Below are 19,747 nucleotides of genomic sequence, written 5' to 3'. Positions count from 1 at the left end.
ATTACTTATATAATATTTAAGCAATTATTTGAAAATCATGTGAAATGACTAAAAGACAAAGGTCTTCAATGCCTGAATAAGTAAAATTATATCAATTAAAATTGCAAGTTACCTTCTTCAAAAAAAAATATTAATGGCTTGATCATCATTGTCTTCTTTTATCACACAGTTGTGAAAATGAATTTACTTGCAATTTTTATTTCTCTTGTCTTTGATGTGGTAGCAAATATACTACTATTCACCAGCCTTAAGCCTTAAGCTCACATTCTCGATCCCATTCTTCAGAAGCTAATGGGTCACCATCTTGACACTGGGTAGCAGGACTTCCCTAAGGTCACTGAATAAGAAGGGCCACCAACTCATTAGCATCTGCTCTAATCCTGGCAGAACTGGCCAACAAATCAATCCCTCTCACTTGTGCATTCATTCTGATTTGTAACAGTAACAAGACAAGGCCTGGATGAAAAGCATGAAGAAATTGACTAGAGATATTCTAAAATAGTTATAATTTTCCTTCCATAGACAACCAGGGAGTTTATATCTTTGACACAGAACCCACATAGACTCAGTTTCTCTATGCAGTTCTTGCTTCCTGTAGTTTTATTTTAATTTTAGATGAAAATGAAAAAGATATGATTACATTGAAAACATCAACGTCTGAAGAACTGTACATGAGGAAAATGCAATGAGAAATAATGGTATTCTCTTTGTGCCAGGACAATGAATAATACTTGTTTGCCCCTTTGAGTTTTTATGTATTTTAGAATTTTTTGTAGTCTAACTATACTTAGGGTAGGAGCTATAAAAGAACACTGTTTTTTGTTTTTTTTCTTCAAAAAAGGAAAAAACCTGATCACTGACAGAAATTGTACCTGCATCAGTACTTGATTTCAGGTTCAGTCTTACCTAGATAGCTGAACTTATGTAAATTTTTCTTGTTTCTTTTTACAAAATAGAATACATTCACTTCAGAGAATACAGCAAAGAAACTAGAAAATATCCATAGTCTTATCACCCTAAAGCAAACATTGTTAGTACATGGATGTGTTATCTGGTGTGCTCTTGTGAGTGGTAGATAAGATAGGTATAGATTGAGATATAAATGCAGATTTCTACCCAAACTGTGTACAGACAACTTAAAATAGGGATTGGCAAACATTTTCTTTAAATAGCTTGTAGTAAATACTTTAGATTTTGCAGGCTCCTTAAGTTTCTTCTACTGCTTTTTGTTTTCCTTTCTCCCCTCCCTCTCTCCTCCCTTCTCCCTCCTCCCTCTCTCTATTTCAACTCTTTAAAAATGTAAAAACTATCCTTGCTTAGCTTATGGGCCATAAAAATAAAAACTACAGGCTAGGGGCTGTAGTTGCCATTCCCCGATTTAAATTATGTAGCGCATTGATTTTCATATATTTGAGATAAGAAGAACATGTGTCACTTTTGCAAAGTATTATTAAACAACAGTAAGATAAATTACTAATATTTAATCAGAAACACAAGATCTAATATGCAGATTGCTCGGATTAGCCATGGGGTATTTTTGATTATGTACTTTATTTGGATGATAATAGAAAGAGTTCTTGAATTGCAAAAAATGGGCCATTGGAAACATGTTAAACTATCTTATAGTTTCCTTTTTTTCCTTTGCCTTTGAATAAGAATTCTTGAAAGGATCAAGTTGGAGAATATAAGTAATGGATGCTGTATGTCACTCAAATTAATTTCTGTCATTTAAGCCATAGGGTAGATTGCGTGCACTCCATCTTTAGTGCTATATGGTTAATTTAACAGAAGTATCTTATATTGAATAAAATGTTATGAAGAATATTCCATCAATTGAATAATCTAACCTGTGAATTTATTTTCCAGATATGTTCAGTGAAGGAACGGCATGCCAGTGAAATGAGGGATTTGCCAAGTCGATATGTTGAAATAGGTATGGCTTCACCACTTGTCTTCTCTGGGTGTAAAACTTGAGTGTCCATTTTATTCAGTGGAAACCCTAAGGTCACCTTATTCTTCATGGCTCATCACTTGGTACCTTCATAAAATAGAGCAAGTGGCTTTTAAGTTTTACAGTTTCACTATTGGGGAGCCTTTTTAAAAAACTATTTCTGATTTCCATACAGTAATTTTGTAGTATAGCTTTGAAGCTGGGTTTGGGTTTTGTTATTTACCACGTGGACTTTGGACACATTTCTGTATGCTTCAGTATTCTCATCTGTAAAATGTAGAAAAGAACGTTTGTCTCATAAGCTGGTTGTGAGGGTGGTAAGAGGTAATTAATTCACATACCTACCACAATACTGACACCTGAACCTGTCAACTTGACTCTTTTAAATATTCATTTTCATCATCACTGATCTGCCCCAAAATGCAATAGTCTTTTATCTTGACCCCTGCAACAGTCTCCCACCTGGTTCATCTCCTTCCAGTATGGGTTATGGCTCTCATCTAATCCTCCCACTGCAATCAAAATGCAGATCAAATTATGTAGTTAGCCTTCATTGTCCTTAAGATGCAGATGGAACTCCAGCGTGAACCACAGGGTCTTGTATTGACCCTTACCTGCCCACCTAGCTGCAACTAACACCATGCTTCTCCTTGATGTCCGTGCTGCATCCACACTGACCTTTTTCCACCTTCCTTACTCCTCCTTCCCCTCTGTCTAAAACAATCTTCTTGCCTGTTTTCATTTCACTGACTCTTACTCATCCTAAATAATACTCCACCTTGAATGTTGCTTTACTGGGAAAATCCACTGGACCTCTTTCACAAGGTCAAGTCCTTCCATTTTAGGCATGTATAATACCTCAGACCTCCCCTTTCCAGCACTTGTCATGGTTGCAACAATTCTGTGATTATTTAAGGCATTTCTGTCTCTTGTACCAGACTGTCACCTCCTTGCAAGCACACACTGGGTCTGTTTTGCTCACCATTTATATCTCAAGAACTTGGCACATAGTATGTGCTAAATACAATTGAGTTGAATTAATCAGTGACTGTGAGAAACAATTATTTGGAGAAGTATGCCATGGATAATATACCGTGGCTTTTATAACTTAGTTTCATACTGAGCTGCAAAAACTATTCTGAAGGAAAAAAAAAAAATTTTGCTATAAGTCATCTCTAAAATTCATTTGCTCATTTAGATGGTAGATGTGGAACATAAATTTTATAGATCATTATGACAAGGTGAAAATGAAATAAATCATTTGCACATGACTATATTTCTAGAAAAAGAAAGCTGTCCTTTACCTACAAGACTAAGGTGGTTATAGCATTTAAATCTGGACTATTTTGTACTTGAAGTCAGAAGTTGGTGGTAGGGTTTTAATAATTTTTTATTTTACCTCAGAAGAATAAATATATAGTTGAAATTGCTCAGAGAACGGACAAAATAGGTAGATGCAGAACATAATAGTGCTGTGAAAAACTAAGGAACAAGATAAAAGAGAAGACTGATAACTAAAAGATACAGATAATTGTCTCAGTATCTCTTTCTTCTTTCCCGCTCTTTCCTTGCTTTCCAGAAAAGAAAAACCTCTGAACATCTCAATGCATAGTATCCCAAGAGATAATTATTTGAGAATTTAAATACAAACAAGTTAAAAAAAAACACAAAACTTAAAAAAAAAGTTATAAGGATGTGAAAATCACCAGGTTGGTCTAAAAATGCAGCAATTGTCATCATTTCACTCTCTTGGCAATCTTTGAAGTGCAAGTAGCATTCTTCTCATTCTATTGATGAAGACATTCAGGCTCAGGGAGGTAAATAACTTGTACGAGATCTTACTACCATGACATTAAAATGGATAGAATATAACTCTATAGAATCACCAGAAAGCTTCCCAGGAAGCTAGCAGTTTGCTCAAGTGTATGATCTTGATGAGGCTACTTAAACTTCTTGACCATGCTTTTCTCACCAGTTAAATTGAGATGATAATACCTGCCTTTCAGGATGGTTGCGAGAAGTAAACATGACACAGGTAACTTGCCAAACATGGTACGTGGCACACAGTAGATACTCACTAAATCATGGTGGTTATTATCACTGTGCAAACTTCCATCCCAACTCTGTGACTGCTAATAGTTGGCTCAGTGGTGGCCCTATTAGCCCAAAACCCCAGGGTCACATTATTGTAGTGTAGTTCAGCTGTACTATAATTTACGTGGAATAGACCATGTGCAGGTACTAACAGTATCCCATTACTGACATTTCCCTACCATGGTTAATGGTTAAGTACAATTTTTCCCCTCTTGAGAGAAAACTTTTAAGAATGTAAGTCATTTCCACAGCAGGAGGCAAAGTGGGTAAGAGTCCTTGAGTAGGATAATGGAAAGGGAAATATTAAGAGGTCTGGATTACAATTTGCTTTAGCCCTGAATAGTGGGAGCCATTGCTCTTTAGTAAATGAGGTGAAAGTGCATTAAGGTTAAAGAAGTATTTATGACTATACATTTCCTAGAAGCCAAATGTTTATAACTCTTTCTTAAAACCAAAATCTCATAAATAGCACAAAAGTTATTCCTGTCAATAGGATATTGATTTACTCTTGTAAATAAAAAATTATAATAATGATGATAATAATAAAAATTAAGCTTACTGACCAATCACCAACTCAGTTCTCTGTACATAGGGATTTGGGGATGTAATTTTTTTTCTTCCAAACTGCATTGTTAAAAATAAGTGCTTGCTCTACTTATTTGAACTTTACCTAGGTCTCTTGTGTTCTCACAAAAGTACCCTAACCCTGTGATACTTTTCACCAAAGTCTTCCATGATCTCTATGGAATGGTAGTTGGAGAGCTGATATTGTGTTGCTGGGAAATGAAGCCAATGTTTCTGTGTCATTTTCTGGACATCTGTTAGGGGCAGATGACTTACATGCAAGGAATCAGTGATTGACTGCCTACTCTTGATTTCATATGGAAGTTTCTTTAAAAATTAATAACTGAGATAAACAACGATATGGGGAGCTATATAGAGTGACAGAGAAGCCAGGAAGAAACAGAGGGAAGAGAAAAGAAAGGAAATTTTTTTTTTACTTTAATTAAGTAGTAACTGTGGTCTTAGAACTTAGCTCATCGTTCTTTTTATTTATTTATTTATTTTTAGCCTCTTGATTGATTGGGAAAACAGCAACCTGGAAATCTGAGATCTGTTTGCGTGGTGATGGAGACTTGTGAAATCATTCTTTCTTAGATCTAAGTATCTCTTCATCTACCTGTTATCATTTCTATTCGGCATACAGGTTACAGCAGAGGGATCTTTTTTTTTTTTTTTTATGCACAGTGAATGACATGGTTTCATCTCTTAGTCTAAGTCTCAGAAGAGATTATGATACCTGGTATCATTCACGATGACTTCATTTATTATTTAGTCAGGGTCTCACTCTGTCACCCAGGCTGGAGTGCAGTGGCATGATCACAACAATCACTGCTCACAGCAGCCTCGACCTTCTGGGCTCATTATTCCACCCCAGCATCCCACGTAGCTGGGACTACAAGTGGGCACCACCACAACACCCAGGTAATTTTTTTTTATTTTAAAGTAGAGGTTTCACTATGTTGCCCTAGTTAGTCTCAAACTCTTGGGCTAGTCTTGAACTCTGAGGCAATCTGCCTGCATCAGCCTCCCAAAGTGCTGGGATTACAGGCAGGAGCTACTATCCCCGGCTTCAATATGTTTTTATTTTAGAGTCTAGCTATGAGCCGGGCTCGGTGGCTCAGCCTGTAATCCTATGCCTTTGGGAGGCTGAGGTGAGTGGATTGCCTGAGCCAGCGGGTTCGAGACCCACCTGGGTAGGCGAGACCTCATCTCTACAATAAATAAATAAAAAAAAATTAGCCGGGTGTGGTAGCGCGCGCCTGTAATTCCGGCTACTTGGAAGGCTGAGGTGGAAGGATTGCCGGAGCCCAGCACATCGAGGCTGTGGTGGCCGGGAGCAGCCACTGCACTCCAGTCTGGGCGACAGAGTGAGACTCCAACTCAAAAAAAAAAAATAAAAAGAGTCTAGCTATGTATGGTTCTCTGTTCTGTTATAGATAGTTTAGCTTAAATCTCTATAATCTATTTTTCTAGTCTGTATTGAATTTTCTTCTAACATTTTATTATGAAATTATCTTTAAGTACAGAAAAGTAAGGAATTTTACTGTGAACACTGTTGAACCGCCTAGATTCTGCAACTAAGATTTTACTGTATTTGCTTTATAACATATTTATTCACATATCCATTCCTTCTCTTGAGAGGATTGTAAAAACTCTTTTTCACACAGTGCTGGAGACTAAGGTTTTTGTTGTTAGGAATGGAATGAATATATTTTTTTCTCTAATAAGTAGTGGTAACAAATCAGAAGCACCTGAAGTAGCAAATATATTTTGTTCCTACATATCAGCAATCACCAGGCACAGTGCTAACTAAATATGTCCTTTAATCTTCACAGTATCCCAGTGAGTAGGGGCTATTATCCCATTTTAAAGGTAAAGAATCTGATGTTGAGAAGGGCCAATAATGCTCAAGATTATTCTATTCATAAGCAGAGTTGGCAGCTTTTAAACTCAGATGTGCTTAGTTTTTACGCTGTTGCTCATAAGCATGTTACCACAAAGTTCTTTCCATGCATTTCCTCTGCCTAACCCCTGACCCTAGTTTATTGCCATAGGAACTGTGAGAAGGACAGAGGCTTGCTCCAGACATTCAACCCATGGGCTCATCCTCTAGAATCCAAAGACCTTTTTTATATACCAGAGATAGTGGCTGCTTACCTGTTCTCTAAATGGTCAGATGAGATAGAAAGGTAGAGGGTTTGTATTTTTTTATTTGGTTCAGAGAAGTATCTCATTTGGAGAAGTAGGAATTTTATTTTCATTCATTTTATTCTGAGACTGACAGCTCTTCTTCATTGCCTCTCTTCCAAATTATTAGAGAACTTCTAGAATCTCTAGCCTTGGATGGCTTTCAAAACTGTTTCTAAGGAAAGAGAATCAACCCCTAACTATGGTTCTTTCAGCTCTTTTACAAAAAGAAAAGCCATTGTTTGCTGTTTTTCAGTGTTTGACTTCAATTTTGTTGATGCATTAAGGTAGTCTCACGTTGACAATATAGAGTGTAACTATTTGGTTTGAACCTTTTGGCTAACAGGTCCTTGACCATTTCCTCTTCTTTTGTCTAGGCAGCGTGCAGTAATTGACTCGCTAATGTTCCTCATTTGTGCTGCTTCATAAGTGCTGAAGTTTAGTAGATGAGATAATCGTATCATTTTAGTGTTACCACTTAATTGACAATAATTTGTTGAATATTTATTAGAAAATATGGAATTGCAAACTAAACTTGTTTTGAATAGTTTCTGACCCTTATATACTATTGGCTCCTGTCTGATTTGAATGTTTTTGTCCTTTTGTGCGTTAGCCATTTTCTTTCAGTTTGGCTTCCTTGCAGCAGGTCTTCTCCATAACTTGCTGACACGAATCATTGCAAAGTCACTTTTACTTTAATGTGTCTGCTTCATAGCACAGCCCTGAAGCTGTTGATTTCCAAACGTATTTTCAGTCATCAGTGGCCATGCTGCCAAAATGTCCAAACTTACTGAAAAGCCTCTAGGCATTATATCCAGTTGATTATGAAATACTAATATCTGGTGACTGAGGATGCAGAATCTTTTGGAAACAAGATACTACCTTGAATTTTTTTCACAAGTGAACATAAGAAAATAAAGGCAATTGTTCTTATTTATAAGTTGCTTGACAGCTTTTATTGTTTGTTTCTCTAGATCTATAGGGTATCACTTTATTTAGCTTTAACAAAGAGACCAAATGTCGTATTTAGCTAATGGACATTTTGAGACCAACAAAGGAACAAAAAGAGTCACAAAAAGGGGGGGAGGGGCAGTGCAAGTTCTGTGTCCTCTGCAGTAGCATGACACATCAAGAGAAGGACTGGAGTACCCTGGCTGCATGCAGCAGAATCACCAAACAATTGTCAAGCACTAACTTCTGTTTTTGCTACCTGCAGTGTGCTTTTAATCTGAGCACCTCTGTGTTCTGACTTATATTTTCTACTGTGACTTATATCTGGGAAAAATAAGACTTCAAATTTCTACTTCTGTTACCTGCTACTTGTGACTTTAATATAGTTACTTAACCTCTCTGAGCTTCAGTGCTCCTCTAAAATAACGATAGGGTTGTTAGTGGTGGGAGGGTATATTGTAAGTAAAAAAAAAAAAAAAATTAACATACTGCCTCTCTGCATAGTAATGTTCGTTAAATGGGAGTGCTTGTTAATATTAGTATTGTATTTAGTAACTTAGAGAAAAATAGTCGTTTCTTTTTTTAAAAAAGGAGAAAAGTCTTTGCTGTGTCACCCAGGCTGGAGTGCTGTCATAGTTCGCAGTCTTGAACTCCTGGACTCAAGCAATTCTCTTGCCTCAGCCTACTTAGTAGTTAGGACTACAGGTGCATACCGCCACATCTCAGCTAGGTTTTTTGTTTGTTTGTCTCTTTTTGTAGAGATTGGGCATCAGTCTGTTTCCCAGATTCCATCAGTCTGTTTCCCAGTCTGTTTCTTGGATTCCTGGCCTCAAGCAGTCCTCCTCCCCCAACCTCCCAAAGTGCTGATATTATAGAGTAAGCCACCAGGAGCAGTCTAGTGATTTCTTCTCAAGTCAGAAGACTAAGCTATTGTGTTTCATAAAATTAAGTGAAAGAAAATTTAGAGAAGATATAAATGAAGATTTACTGAATTATTCTGAAGAGATTAATGTATTTCATACTGAAGAGATTAATGTATTTCATGCTGTATTTCTCAGTAAAAAGTATTTCCAAGCCAATGTATGACAAGTAATATTCAAGAATATTGATTTAAATATTCTCTTATAGGTATGAATATGCAGATAATAAGTGAGATAACCTAGTTGTGAATTATTTGGGGGTTAGTCTTTTATTTAAATAGGATCTTGATTTCTATTATAAGCTAATAGGGCTTTTTTGAAAATTGTGGGAGTTTTTGTTTTTAAAAAATTGAAAATGGTATTTCTTTCTCATGTTATAAGCATTGGTCTGGTTTCGTGCTGCTGTTTCTGCCCCCATCCACACCTCCCCTGAAATTAAATTTTCCTGCTTTATACTATTTCTTGCTTTACACCGGTTCCCATTTTTTGCATATAGCAAGTGGTATTTTAATTATTTCTTTAAATGCATAGACTCATGATCTCCTTTAAGTCAGGGTCAAGGTCTTAGTCATCTTAATACTTCTGGAAGAGTGTCCTATACATAATTGTTGTTCACTTATTCTGTAATGAATTAAGTTCTTGATAACCCCCAGAGATTGTCGACTCAAGGTATAAGACACTTATTTCCCGTTAATTTTTATTTGTCACATGGTGTTCATTCTGAAACTCTTAGTGTGTGTGCTATTGAGGGCCAACTTTATTCATTTATTTGTGTCACTAGCCCTGACCCTATTGCCCCTTGACTCCATCCCCAATATAAACTTGATGTATAACACCAATACATTAATATTTTGTGGTTGGAGGATTCTGGGAAGATGGTGGTGGTAGCAGCATAAGTTTTCAATCTACCTGTGTCCTCACATAAAATCCGAACAACTAGATCCCAAGCCAGAAACCTACAGACAACATTTACAACAAAACTGAATGATAAAGGTAGTACAAAGACACAAATGGTTGGAAAAAATACCACTGATAGCCTCAGGAGGAAGCAGAGGGGAGCCAAGGGTCATTTAGCAGACTTGAGGCCAGGAGAACTCCAAGGTAGTTGGGTGGCGCTCACTGGAAAGGACAAGCCACTCTGAGAACAGTAGGCCCGTGGCCTGCAGGCAGGTATTTGTGACTGGGTGGCCCAGCAGTCCCTAGGGATGCTCATACAGTGGAGTGGCCAGGGCCTCCTGCCAGGACAGGGCAGCTGAGTAGATGCTGCTGGAAACAGAAGAAAGCCTGAGAAGGACCAGGACAGGAGACCAAAAAAAAAAAAACAAGTGAGAAGATCCCAGCAACAGTGGGGAAGAGCATAACCAGAAAATCTCAGAAAGCAAGTGGCCAGATTTTCATGCCAAATGGAAACAACAGAAGAGGGAACTCTGAGGGTTTGAAGACAGGCTTTTCACCTAAAAAATGAGCACCAGAAAAGTACTAAGTTCAAATCTAAACTAAGTTTTAAGAAAAAATGAGTAAGGAGCAGGCACTCTAGAAAGGCATACTTACAAAATAGATGACAAATGTAATTTCCTGTTTTAGAAGAGGTACATCTTTAAAAAGTTATGTAAGGGGAAAGAACAATAGAAACCAAACTTTTTTTTTTTTTTGAGTTGGAGTTTCATTCTGTCACCCAGACTGGAGTGCAGTGGCACGCTTCCTGCCACCACAGCCTCGACCTGTTGGGCTCTAGCGATCCTTCTGCCTCAGCCTTCCAGGTAGCTGGAACTACAGGCGCATGCTACCACTCCCGGCTAGTTTTTTTGATTTATTGTAGAGATGAGGTCTCGCCACATTGCCCAGATGGGTCTCGAACCCGTGGGCTTAGGCAATCCACTCACCTCGGCCTCCCAAAGTGCTGGGATTACATGCTGAGCCACCAGCCCAGCCGAAACCAAACTATAAAAACCTTAAATGAGGTAACAGACTTCAGGAATTATTTACAAATAAAAGCTCATTTCAGAAATGAAGACTGAATCAGAAGGAATGCAAAATGTAGTCTCTTAAAACAATAGTCGTGTGTTTGATAGTACCTAACTATTAGAATCATACTATTGTAATATTTGTATATTTTTCCACTGAATTTGCTATCAGATCTTTGGGGTCCAGTTTAATTAAATGTGTGTACTTTTTAAGTGATGCAATATTTCTTATATATTAAAAAAATAAATTTATTGTTTTTCTCTGACTTTTTATTTCACTTAGGAAATGATGTTTCACAAGACAAGGCTGTCCACTCTCACCCCTCTTGTTCAGCATTGTGTTGGAAGTCCTAGCTCGGGCAATTAGACAAGAGAAGGAAATCTGGGTATCCAAATAGGAAAAGAGGTAGTCAAGTTATCCCTCTTTGCTGATTATATGATCCTATACCATGAAAATCCAAGAGAGTCTGTCAAAAACCTGCTTACACTGATAAAGGTCTTTGGCAAAGTCTCAGGGTACAAAATAAATGTGCAAAAGACAGTTGCATTCCTATACACCAATAACAAGCAGGCAGAGACCCAAATTAAAAGCACAATCCCATTCACAATAACCACACAAAAAATGAACTACCTCGGCATCTTCCTAACCAGAGAAGTGAAAGACCTTTAATGAGAACTACAAGACACTGCTCAAAGAAATCCAAGAAGACACAATGCTCATGGATAGGAAGAATCAACATTGTTAAGATGTTCATCCTACCAAAAGCAATCTACAGATTCAACGCAATACCCGTTAAGTTACCAACATCAGTGTTCTCAGACCTGGAAATGACAATACAGTAATTCATAGGGAAACATAAATGACCACAAATAGCCAAAAGAATCCTTAGCAAAAGAAACAAAGCAGGAGGTATTACACTTCCAGACTTCAAACTTTTCTATATCAAAACAGCCTGATACTGGTACAAGAACAGACACATAGATCAATGGAACAGGATAGAGATTCTGGAACCAATGCCTCAGTTTCTCAACCAACTCATCTTTGACAAAGCCTCCAACAACAACCATTGGGGAGAGGAGAACCTATTCAGTAAATGGTGCTGGGAAAATGGCTGATCACATGCAGAAGATTGAAGCAGAACCCCTATCTATCACCATACAGAAAAATTAACTATAAATGGATCAAAGACCCAAACGTAAAACTTCAAACTATAAGAATCTTAGAAAACGCAGGCAACACCCTTATGGAAATTGGAACTGGCAACCTATTCCTATTCAGAACCCTAAATGCCCATACCTTAAGAAATAAGGTAGACAAGTGGGACCTCATCGTACTAACGAGCTTTTGCAAAGCAAAAGAAACCATCAAGAGAGCAGGGAGACAGCCCACAGAATGGGAAAAAATATTTGCCAACTGTATATCTGACAAAGGCCTAACATCTAGGATCTAAAAGGAACTCAAATGCGCCAAAAGAAAAAAAAACAGCCCCATTAAAAAGCAGGCAAAAGACATGAATAGACAGTTCTCAAAAGAAGATATATGGACAGCCAACAGACACATGAAAAAGTGCTCAGCCTCACTCATCATCAGAGAAATGCAAATCAAAACCACATTGAGATACCACCTAACTCCACTAAGATTGAACTTCATTAATAAAACAACAACAGATGGTGGCAAGAATGTGAAGAAAATGGAATGCCTCTACACTGCTGGTGGGAATGCAGACTAGTGCAACCTCTTTGGAAGAAAGTGTGGTGATTTCTGAACTAGAAATTGACCTTCCATATGACCCAGCAATTCCCCTATTGGGAATATACCCAGAGGAATTCAAGTCATTCTACAAAAAAGATACCTGCACACATATGTTTGTTGCAGCTCTGTTCACAATAGCAAAAACTTGAAACCAATCATGCTGCCCTTCAAAGCTGGACTTGATAACAAAATGTGGTACATATACACAATAGAATATTATGCAGCCATAAAGAAGGACATATGTATGGACTTTGCACAACTTGTATGGATTTAGAGTCGATCATACTCAGTGATCTATCACAGAAACAAAGAACAGTACCATATGTTCTCACTCACAAGCAGACCTTGAACAATTATAATACTATAAGAAAATGATTGGCAGTAGTGGGACACTGTCGGGAGGGGTGGTGGGATTGGCAGTTGAGGGAAACTGCTAGGGGAGGGAGGTGCATACTTCATCAACAAAAGGGCACCTGCATAATCAACATTTGTATACCTAACCCTGAAATGTACCCCACATCTTTATAATAAAAATAAATAATGTTTAGTCTTAACATAATCTGTATGTTTGCACCATTTTTTAAAAACTTCAAGATCTTTAATAAAATAATACCCCCCAAGAATGGTGTTTTATAATTACGGGTAGCATTCCTTTTAATCTTCATACTACTGTAATGCCTCAATTCTGAAAAATTTAAACCCAGTATTCAAAAGATTTATTGTTGTTAATAATGGTTTACATTCAGTCTTACAGGTTCCAAAATATCTCCATATAACCTAACTGTGTTTTTTTAAAGCTACTTAGGCCCAGTGTCACCCTTGAACATTCATGCTGCTATTATTGTTGAGTTCATTTTTGTTTGATAGAAATTTTCAAGTCTGAGTTCCCACATATTCTTTTCTAGTACTGATTATTTTGAAACACTTTTAGTACTGAGTCATTGAAAGTATGTTCAATTATGCTCCCTTTATGTTATTGATTGATTGATTGATTGATTGTCAGGGTCTCACTCTGTCAACCAAGCTGGAATGCAGCTGCACAGTCACAACTCAGTGCAGCCTCAACTTTCTGGGCTCAGGCAGTCCTCTGCCTCAGCCTCCCAAGTAGCTGGGACTACAGGTGTGCACCACTATACCCAGTTAATTTCTTGATGTTTTTTATAGACACGATGTCTCAGTATGTTGCAGACACTGGTCTCGAACCCCTAGGCTCAAGCGATCTTCTCGCCTTGACCTCTCAAAGTACTGGGATTACAGGCATGAGCCACTGCGCCCGGCCTATGTTAAATGAGCCCATCTAGCATTCACAGTCAGTGTGTCTTTCAGTTGTGTGCTGCTTTTTGCACCGGATAACGATGAATCCCGTATCCCTTTTTGCAGTGTCTCAGTTTGAAACCGAATTCTACATCAGTGGACTTGCACCTCTCTGTGATCAGCTTGTTGTACTTTCCTACGTAAAGGAGATTTCAGAGAAAACGGTAAGTGTTTCTCTCTAAATACAAAGGGATGTGAGGCTTCATTTCTAACATTACACCTGGATTAGTTGTCCATCAGAGGCGTCTACTATAATATGAGCAAAATTTTCTGACCTATAAAATAAGATTGGCAGAGATTACCCTGTATACCTATTTACCTTTCAGAAATCAACTCTGCCTGCCTTTGTTCTTTTTGCTGAGCCAAGAAGTGTCTTTTTTTTTCTTTTTTTTTCATCTCTTGGTATTTCAGTCAAAAGGAATGAAGGATTCCTCTTGCTAAAAGGCAAAGAGACTAAGCTGACACTGTGCATTAGCAGAAATGACAGCAATGAAGTTGATCGGCAGCAATAACAGGGGTCCCTGTGGTCAGAGGGAAGTACAGAACGGGCAGTTGATTGTTTTCTTTGGCCTGGACATATTTGTTTGCTTCCCAATGGCCTAGTCGCTCTAAGTAGTTTGATTATTGCTTTGAAATGAATTGTTCTTAACCCTTGGTTATTAGTGCAAATGACATTACATCAAAATGTATGTCCAATAGAAAGCAGCAGATCATCTAAATTTCCTTATACATGACATTAGAAGAAACCTATATATATGGCCCAGTGGAGAGGCATACATACTCAGACTCCCTTTGAAGCCGAGGTTGGCCTATTCCCAGCTTGAGTTTATTGTTGGAGTCCAGGGGTCCTGCCAGCAAGAGGATAGGGGTGACTTTGAGGCATAAGCAAGGAGAGCTTATTGTAAAGGATTTTCTTCTGGATACTGTATATAAAAGAAATTGCAATTGATTCTAGTCCTCTACAGTAAGTAGGCAAGTGGGCTCTCCTTGTTTGTATCTGCTCCTTTTTATTTTTTTCTTTTCAAATGGCAAGGAATAAAATGGGGGAGAAAAACCCTGGGAGCCCTGGTTTGAAGTGGTAGCTGCTCTTGAGCATTTCTCTGAGCAAGCACTTGCATTAGGAAGCCATCACTATAGTAACCTGAAACTCAGGGTGCCCATGTTGCTAGGCAATGAAATGCTGTAGACTTAAGTGAACACTCAGACTTACTAAAATCAATAGAGCTGGCTTCTAGCCCTATTGCAGGACATCAGTTTACTATTATTTTATTTATTTTTGGAAAAGAAAGAAAAGCAATGGCTCCTGAGGGAGGAAATACAATGCTTTTTGATGAGAAATGTGGGGAGGATTGAGAATATGATTGAAAGAAATAAAAAAAGAAGCAGTAAGATGACAAAGGAAAAGCCTAATAAACAATTGACCAAAGAAAGAAAGAAAACCTTTGATAATAAAAGAAAGTGTTAGAAGTAATAAAAACCAAAGACAGGCCAACCTCAGAACAGATTAGAAAATGAACTTTTCCCAGAGAAAGAAGTGAGGGTCTTGAAGATGTCTTGTAAATGTGTGCCAGTGTACATACTTATATTATAGAACACCACAGTGTATCTTAAAGCCTTAAACACAGGATAAACCTACAAAATTAAGACAAAAGGAATGAAGATGTAAGCTTTGAGCCATTCCCTTCCCCTCAGTTTTTTTGTTTTGAAAAGATGCTTTAGCTATATTACATAAAATTTGTTTCTGTATTATTCAGTATTATCCCCCCAAATATCTCCCATGTGATTCCTTTTCCATACATGCATGTTTTCACATAGTTGCAGCCATAGTCACTTGCTACGCTGTAGTACTCTGTTTTATTTTTATTTTTATTTTTATTTTTTGAGTCAGAGCCTCACTGTTTCACCCAGGCTGGAGTGCAGTGGCACAGTCACAGCTACCAGTCTCAACCTGCTGGACTCAGGCAGTCCTTCCACCTTAGCCTTGCAAGTATCTGGGACTATAGATGCGCTCCATTACGCCTGACTAATTTTTAAATTTATTTTAGAGACTAGAGGTCTCACCATGTTGCCCAGGCTGGTCTTGAACTCCTGGGCTCAGGCAGTCCTCTCACCTCAGCCTCCCGAATTGCTGGGATTACAGACGTGAGTCACCATGCCTGGCCTTATAGTGTTCTATTTTTATGAGCATTATTCCATTCTCTCTGCATATGTATGTGTAGTCTCCATCATTATTTTGTTGAGTAAGTAATTGTGTATTGTCTCATCTGGTTGGTACACCCTAATTTATTAAGCTGTTCCCACAGTGCTTTACTTTTATTCATTGATAAAGCACATGTGTGTTAGGAATTGTGCCAGGCACTGGGGATCAAAGATCAACAAAATCAAATTTCTGCTTTTAGGAAGTTCACAGGTAAGTGGGGCTTTTGACCAGGAATCAGAAGATAAAATGAGACGAATCTCATTACTGATGCTTTTCATACACATATAAAGGAGCTTTTTCTATGGTCTAGTGAGCTGGGGTTTTTTCCTCTTTTGCTCAAAATAATTTTTGCATTACTATTCTGATTTTGATATTTTGGTCATTGCTTCAGCAGTCAATTTTAAAATATTTTTATATATTTTGGTTTTTGCAGTTATTTCAAAATTGAGAAACTTCTTATTTTTCCACAGACTTGATACATTATAATATATAAAGTACTAGATTCTTTCTCTACTAGTTGATCTTTTATAGTTGTTTTAGTTTTTGAATGTTTTCAGTGTATGAGATACAAAGCTAGTGTAATTGCTACTCAGTTAACCTAAAAAAATTGGTCAAAGAAATCTAGGTTTATTCTTCCATTTTGGAAACTTGGAGAGCTTGTTATGGTTTGGATTTTTTTCCATTCTTTTTGTCTTATCTGTGTCTTCCCTGTACCAGTATCATACTGCTTTTTGTATTGTTGCTTTAGAAGGTGACTTGAAGTGTATGTTTTATGCCTGTATGCTGAATACTCAAAAAGCATGAACTTTAAAGTAAATAGACTTGATTTCACAATTCAAGATTCACCATAAGTCCCAGTTTTTCCACAAACCCTAGCCTCACCATTTATGTAACTATGATTTTGGTTAATTTTTTGATCCTTGATTCCCTCACGTATAAAATTTGGAACAGTAGTACTTAACTTTGCAGGGTTGATTTAAGAATTAAATGAGAGTAATCTGTGTATAATCGCCTGCTAGGTTGATTGAACTGTCACAGGTCCTGAGTGAATGTCAGCTCATCTTTCCCCTCTGTTCTGATCTAGAGCTGTGTATCCCAGAATTATAGTCACTAGCTATATGTGGCTGTTTGGATATCAACTAATGAAAATTAAATAAGATTTAAACTCACTTTCTTAGCCACACTAATCACATTTCATGTGTTCAGTAGCCACCTCTATCTAGTGTCTACTGTATTGGGCAGTGCAGATACAGAACATTTTCATCATCTCAGTAAGTTCTGGTTAGAAGATAGCTCTTAATCGTTGGCTTTTCAACATTACCAGTAAGTTTACTCAAAGTGACAATGATTTGGATAATGGAGCAGTTTGTGATATTGTCCTTATTCTTCCTCACATTTGTGTGGAAAAGATGTAATAAAGTTATATAAATATAAGGTCGCTGTCTTGGGCCACCACTCCCCTGGAAGGTGAGTGGGCTGCAATAGTACCTGTTCCCTTTATCTCATGCAAAAGGTCAGAAAATAATATGGTGTTAAAAGGCTGTTTGCAGTGGGCTGTTAGAAAGGTTTATTGATGTGTGTCAAAATGATAAGACTAAGGCAAGTATGGCTAACTAGATTTATTGAATATAATATATAAAAATGTAGTTAAAATGAGCCATTTCCTCTCTTTTTCTCCCTAGGAAAGGGAATATTGTGCCAGACCTAGACTGGACATCATCCAGCCACTTTCTGAGACTTGTGAAGAGATCTCTTCTGATGCTTTGACAGTCAGAGGCTTTCAAGAGAATGAATGTAGAGATTATCATTTAGGTGAGAGATATTAAAGATCTGGCTGATGTGATTTCTTATACTTATTTGTTTTTTCTCCCTCCACTCGACTTGCACTAAAGGGAATTTAAACTGAGATGCTAAAAGGATCTTAGAGAATATCTGGGCAGGCCTCTCATGTTGAAAATGAGGGCATCAGGCCCAGAGGTACTGCAGAACTTGGCCTGAGCAAAGAGAAAGGGTAGAGATAAGACCAGGCCCAAGGTGAGGATTAACCTCCTTATTTGTTCTTGAATTTTTTTCTATTTTCCTAACTATTCAATGTGACACTTAATGTGAAGAAGTAGGGCTCTATGGTTGTCGTACCACTCCCCACTCTTTACCCCTAGACAATTTGCTCTGGGGTAGCAGGGAAGTTGTTTTTCTTTCTTGTAACCAAGTGCTCAAAGTCTGGAAGAATCCTGGCACATACTAGCGAAGATCAGTGAAGATCTGATGAATGGATGGACAAATACACTTAGTCACTGCTCATAAATAAGGGGAGAACCATTACTATTTAGTACTATCAGGGCTAACATTCTGTGCTGGGGTGTTATCATATCCTTTTAAAACATATTGATGAAAATAGAACAGTTAAGCTTTGTAAGAATTCTTTACTGTTTTAAAAACAGTTGATATTTTTTGAGAATTTTTCAGTTATCATTTTGGCCAAAGGAATTGGAGAAATATTCTGTACATATTTGAACTTTCTTATATAAAGTCCCTAATCAGTTGAACTTGGGAGATAGTAACTGTGACTCACAACCAAAAGCATCCAATTTAGGTATTTTGCTCAGAGCAAACTCCACTACACACTTAGAGACCCTTCATACAGGTTTTATAATTGAATTCTGCGGGAAACCCTCAGATTGCCATTGTGCACAACATGCCAAAATGATAGATTATGTCCCCGGGGTTTGGGCGTCTGTCATTTATGCCTTAGGTGGCCTTGACCTTGATGAGGAGGAAACATTTATCGCCAACTGTGGGGTGTAATTGTTCTGTAAAAATAGAACAGTTCTGTAAATGGCCCTAAATAAAGTTTATTTACAGTAGATGAATTCTAATATGCAATAGACATGGAGAATTTTGAACACTATTTTTCAGGCAAAGTCAAAGTACAAATGCATTAAGCACAGTATTTTAAACCCATCTTATTTTTTTAATGTTTTTTAGTGTTTTCTTATTCTCTCCCTTCCCCCTCCCTTCCTCCTTTCCTTCTTTTCTTCCTTTCTTTTTTTTTAAAGTTTTACACGTAAACATTTTTAAAAGCACTGAAATATATTTTATCATTCTCTACTCTGTCTGCCATCCTTACCTTCCAACAAAGGTGGACAGTTGTCTGTTTACTCTTAGTTGGGTAGCCTAGCCAGATCCCCTGGAGTCATTGCCAGGTTTTCTCCTGTCGCGTCACCACGTTGTTCTTTTCTCTCATCTGTAGAATACTCTGAAGGGGAATCACTCTTCTACATTGTGAGTCCAAGAGATGTTGTAGTGGCCAAGGAACGAGACCAAGATGACCACATTGACTGGCTCCTTGAAAAGAAGAAATATGAAGTAGTTTTGATTTTACTTTCTTGAAGATATTGACTGGTTTATAACATAGGATACAATTTTTTTGTTGTAAATATTTTATATAGTCAAATTAGAGTGCCTCAAGCCAAAATTATGTAGGAGGTTAATAACTTTCCAATACCCTTTTCAGAAATGAGGGTTTCTATTAAATGGAGTAGGGTTTGGGGGTAGAAGGAGGGAGTGAATTAGATTCAGCCTGTTGAAATGCTTTTTTCAGTAGAGCCAGGGTCTTGCTCTGGTGCCTAGGCTGAAGTAGAATGATGCAATCATAGCTCACTGTAACCTTAAACTCCTGAGCTCAAGTGATCTTCCTGCCTCAGCCTCCCAAGTAGCTGGAGCTATGGATGTGCACCACCACACCTGGCTAATTTTTAAATTTTTTTTTAGAGATGGAGTCTCACTATATATCCCAGGCTGATCTCGATCTACTGACTTCAAGCAGTCTTCCTGTCTCAGCTTCCCAAA

General features: G+C 37.6%; 1 protein-coding gene across 1 annotated transcript in view; it reads left to right on the top strand.

Annotated features, from left to right (window-relative positions):
* Positions 1-19,747, top strand: part of VPS41 (VPS41, HOPS complex subunit) — a gene marked incomplete at its 5' end in the record, with an annotated part of 99,850 nt that overhangs the window by 31,235 nt on the left and 48,868 nt on the right. The window contains 4 exons of the mRNA XM_008064145.2: positions 1,867-1,933; positions 13,765-13,862; positions 17,581-17,710; positions 19,149-19,264. Of these exons, the coding sequence (XP_008062336.1) occupies positions 1,867-1,933; positions 13,765-13,862; positions 17,581-17,710; positions 19,149-19,264 (411 nt within the window). The remainder of the gene's footprint in view (positions 1-1,866; positions 1,934-13,764; positions 13,863-17,580; positions 17,711-19,148; positions 19,265-19,747) is intronic.

Source organism: Carlito syrichta, unplaced genomic scaffold (assembly GCF_000164805.1).
Source record: "Carlito syrichta isolate Samal-C Ts95f unplaced genomic scaffold, Tarsius_syrichta-2.0.1 Scaffold307206, whole genome shotgun sequence".
In the NCBI taxonomy this organism is placed as follows: domain Eukaryota; kingdom Metazoa; phylum Chordata; class Mammalia; order Primates; family Tarsiidae; genus Carlito; species Carlito syrichta.
The sequence above is the reverse complement of the archived record's forward strand: the minus strand, read 5'-3'. Positions and strand labels throughout refer to the sequence as shown.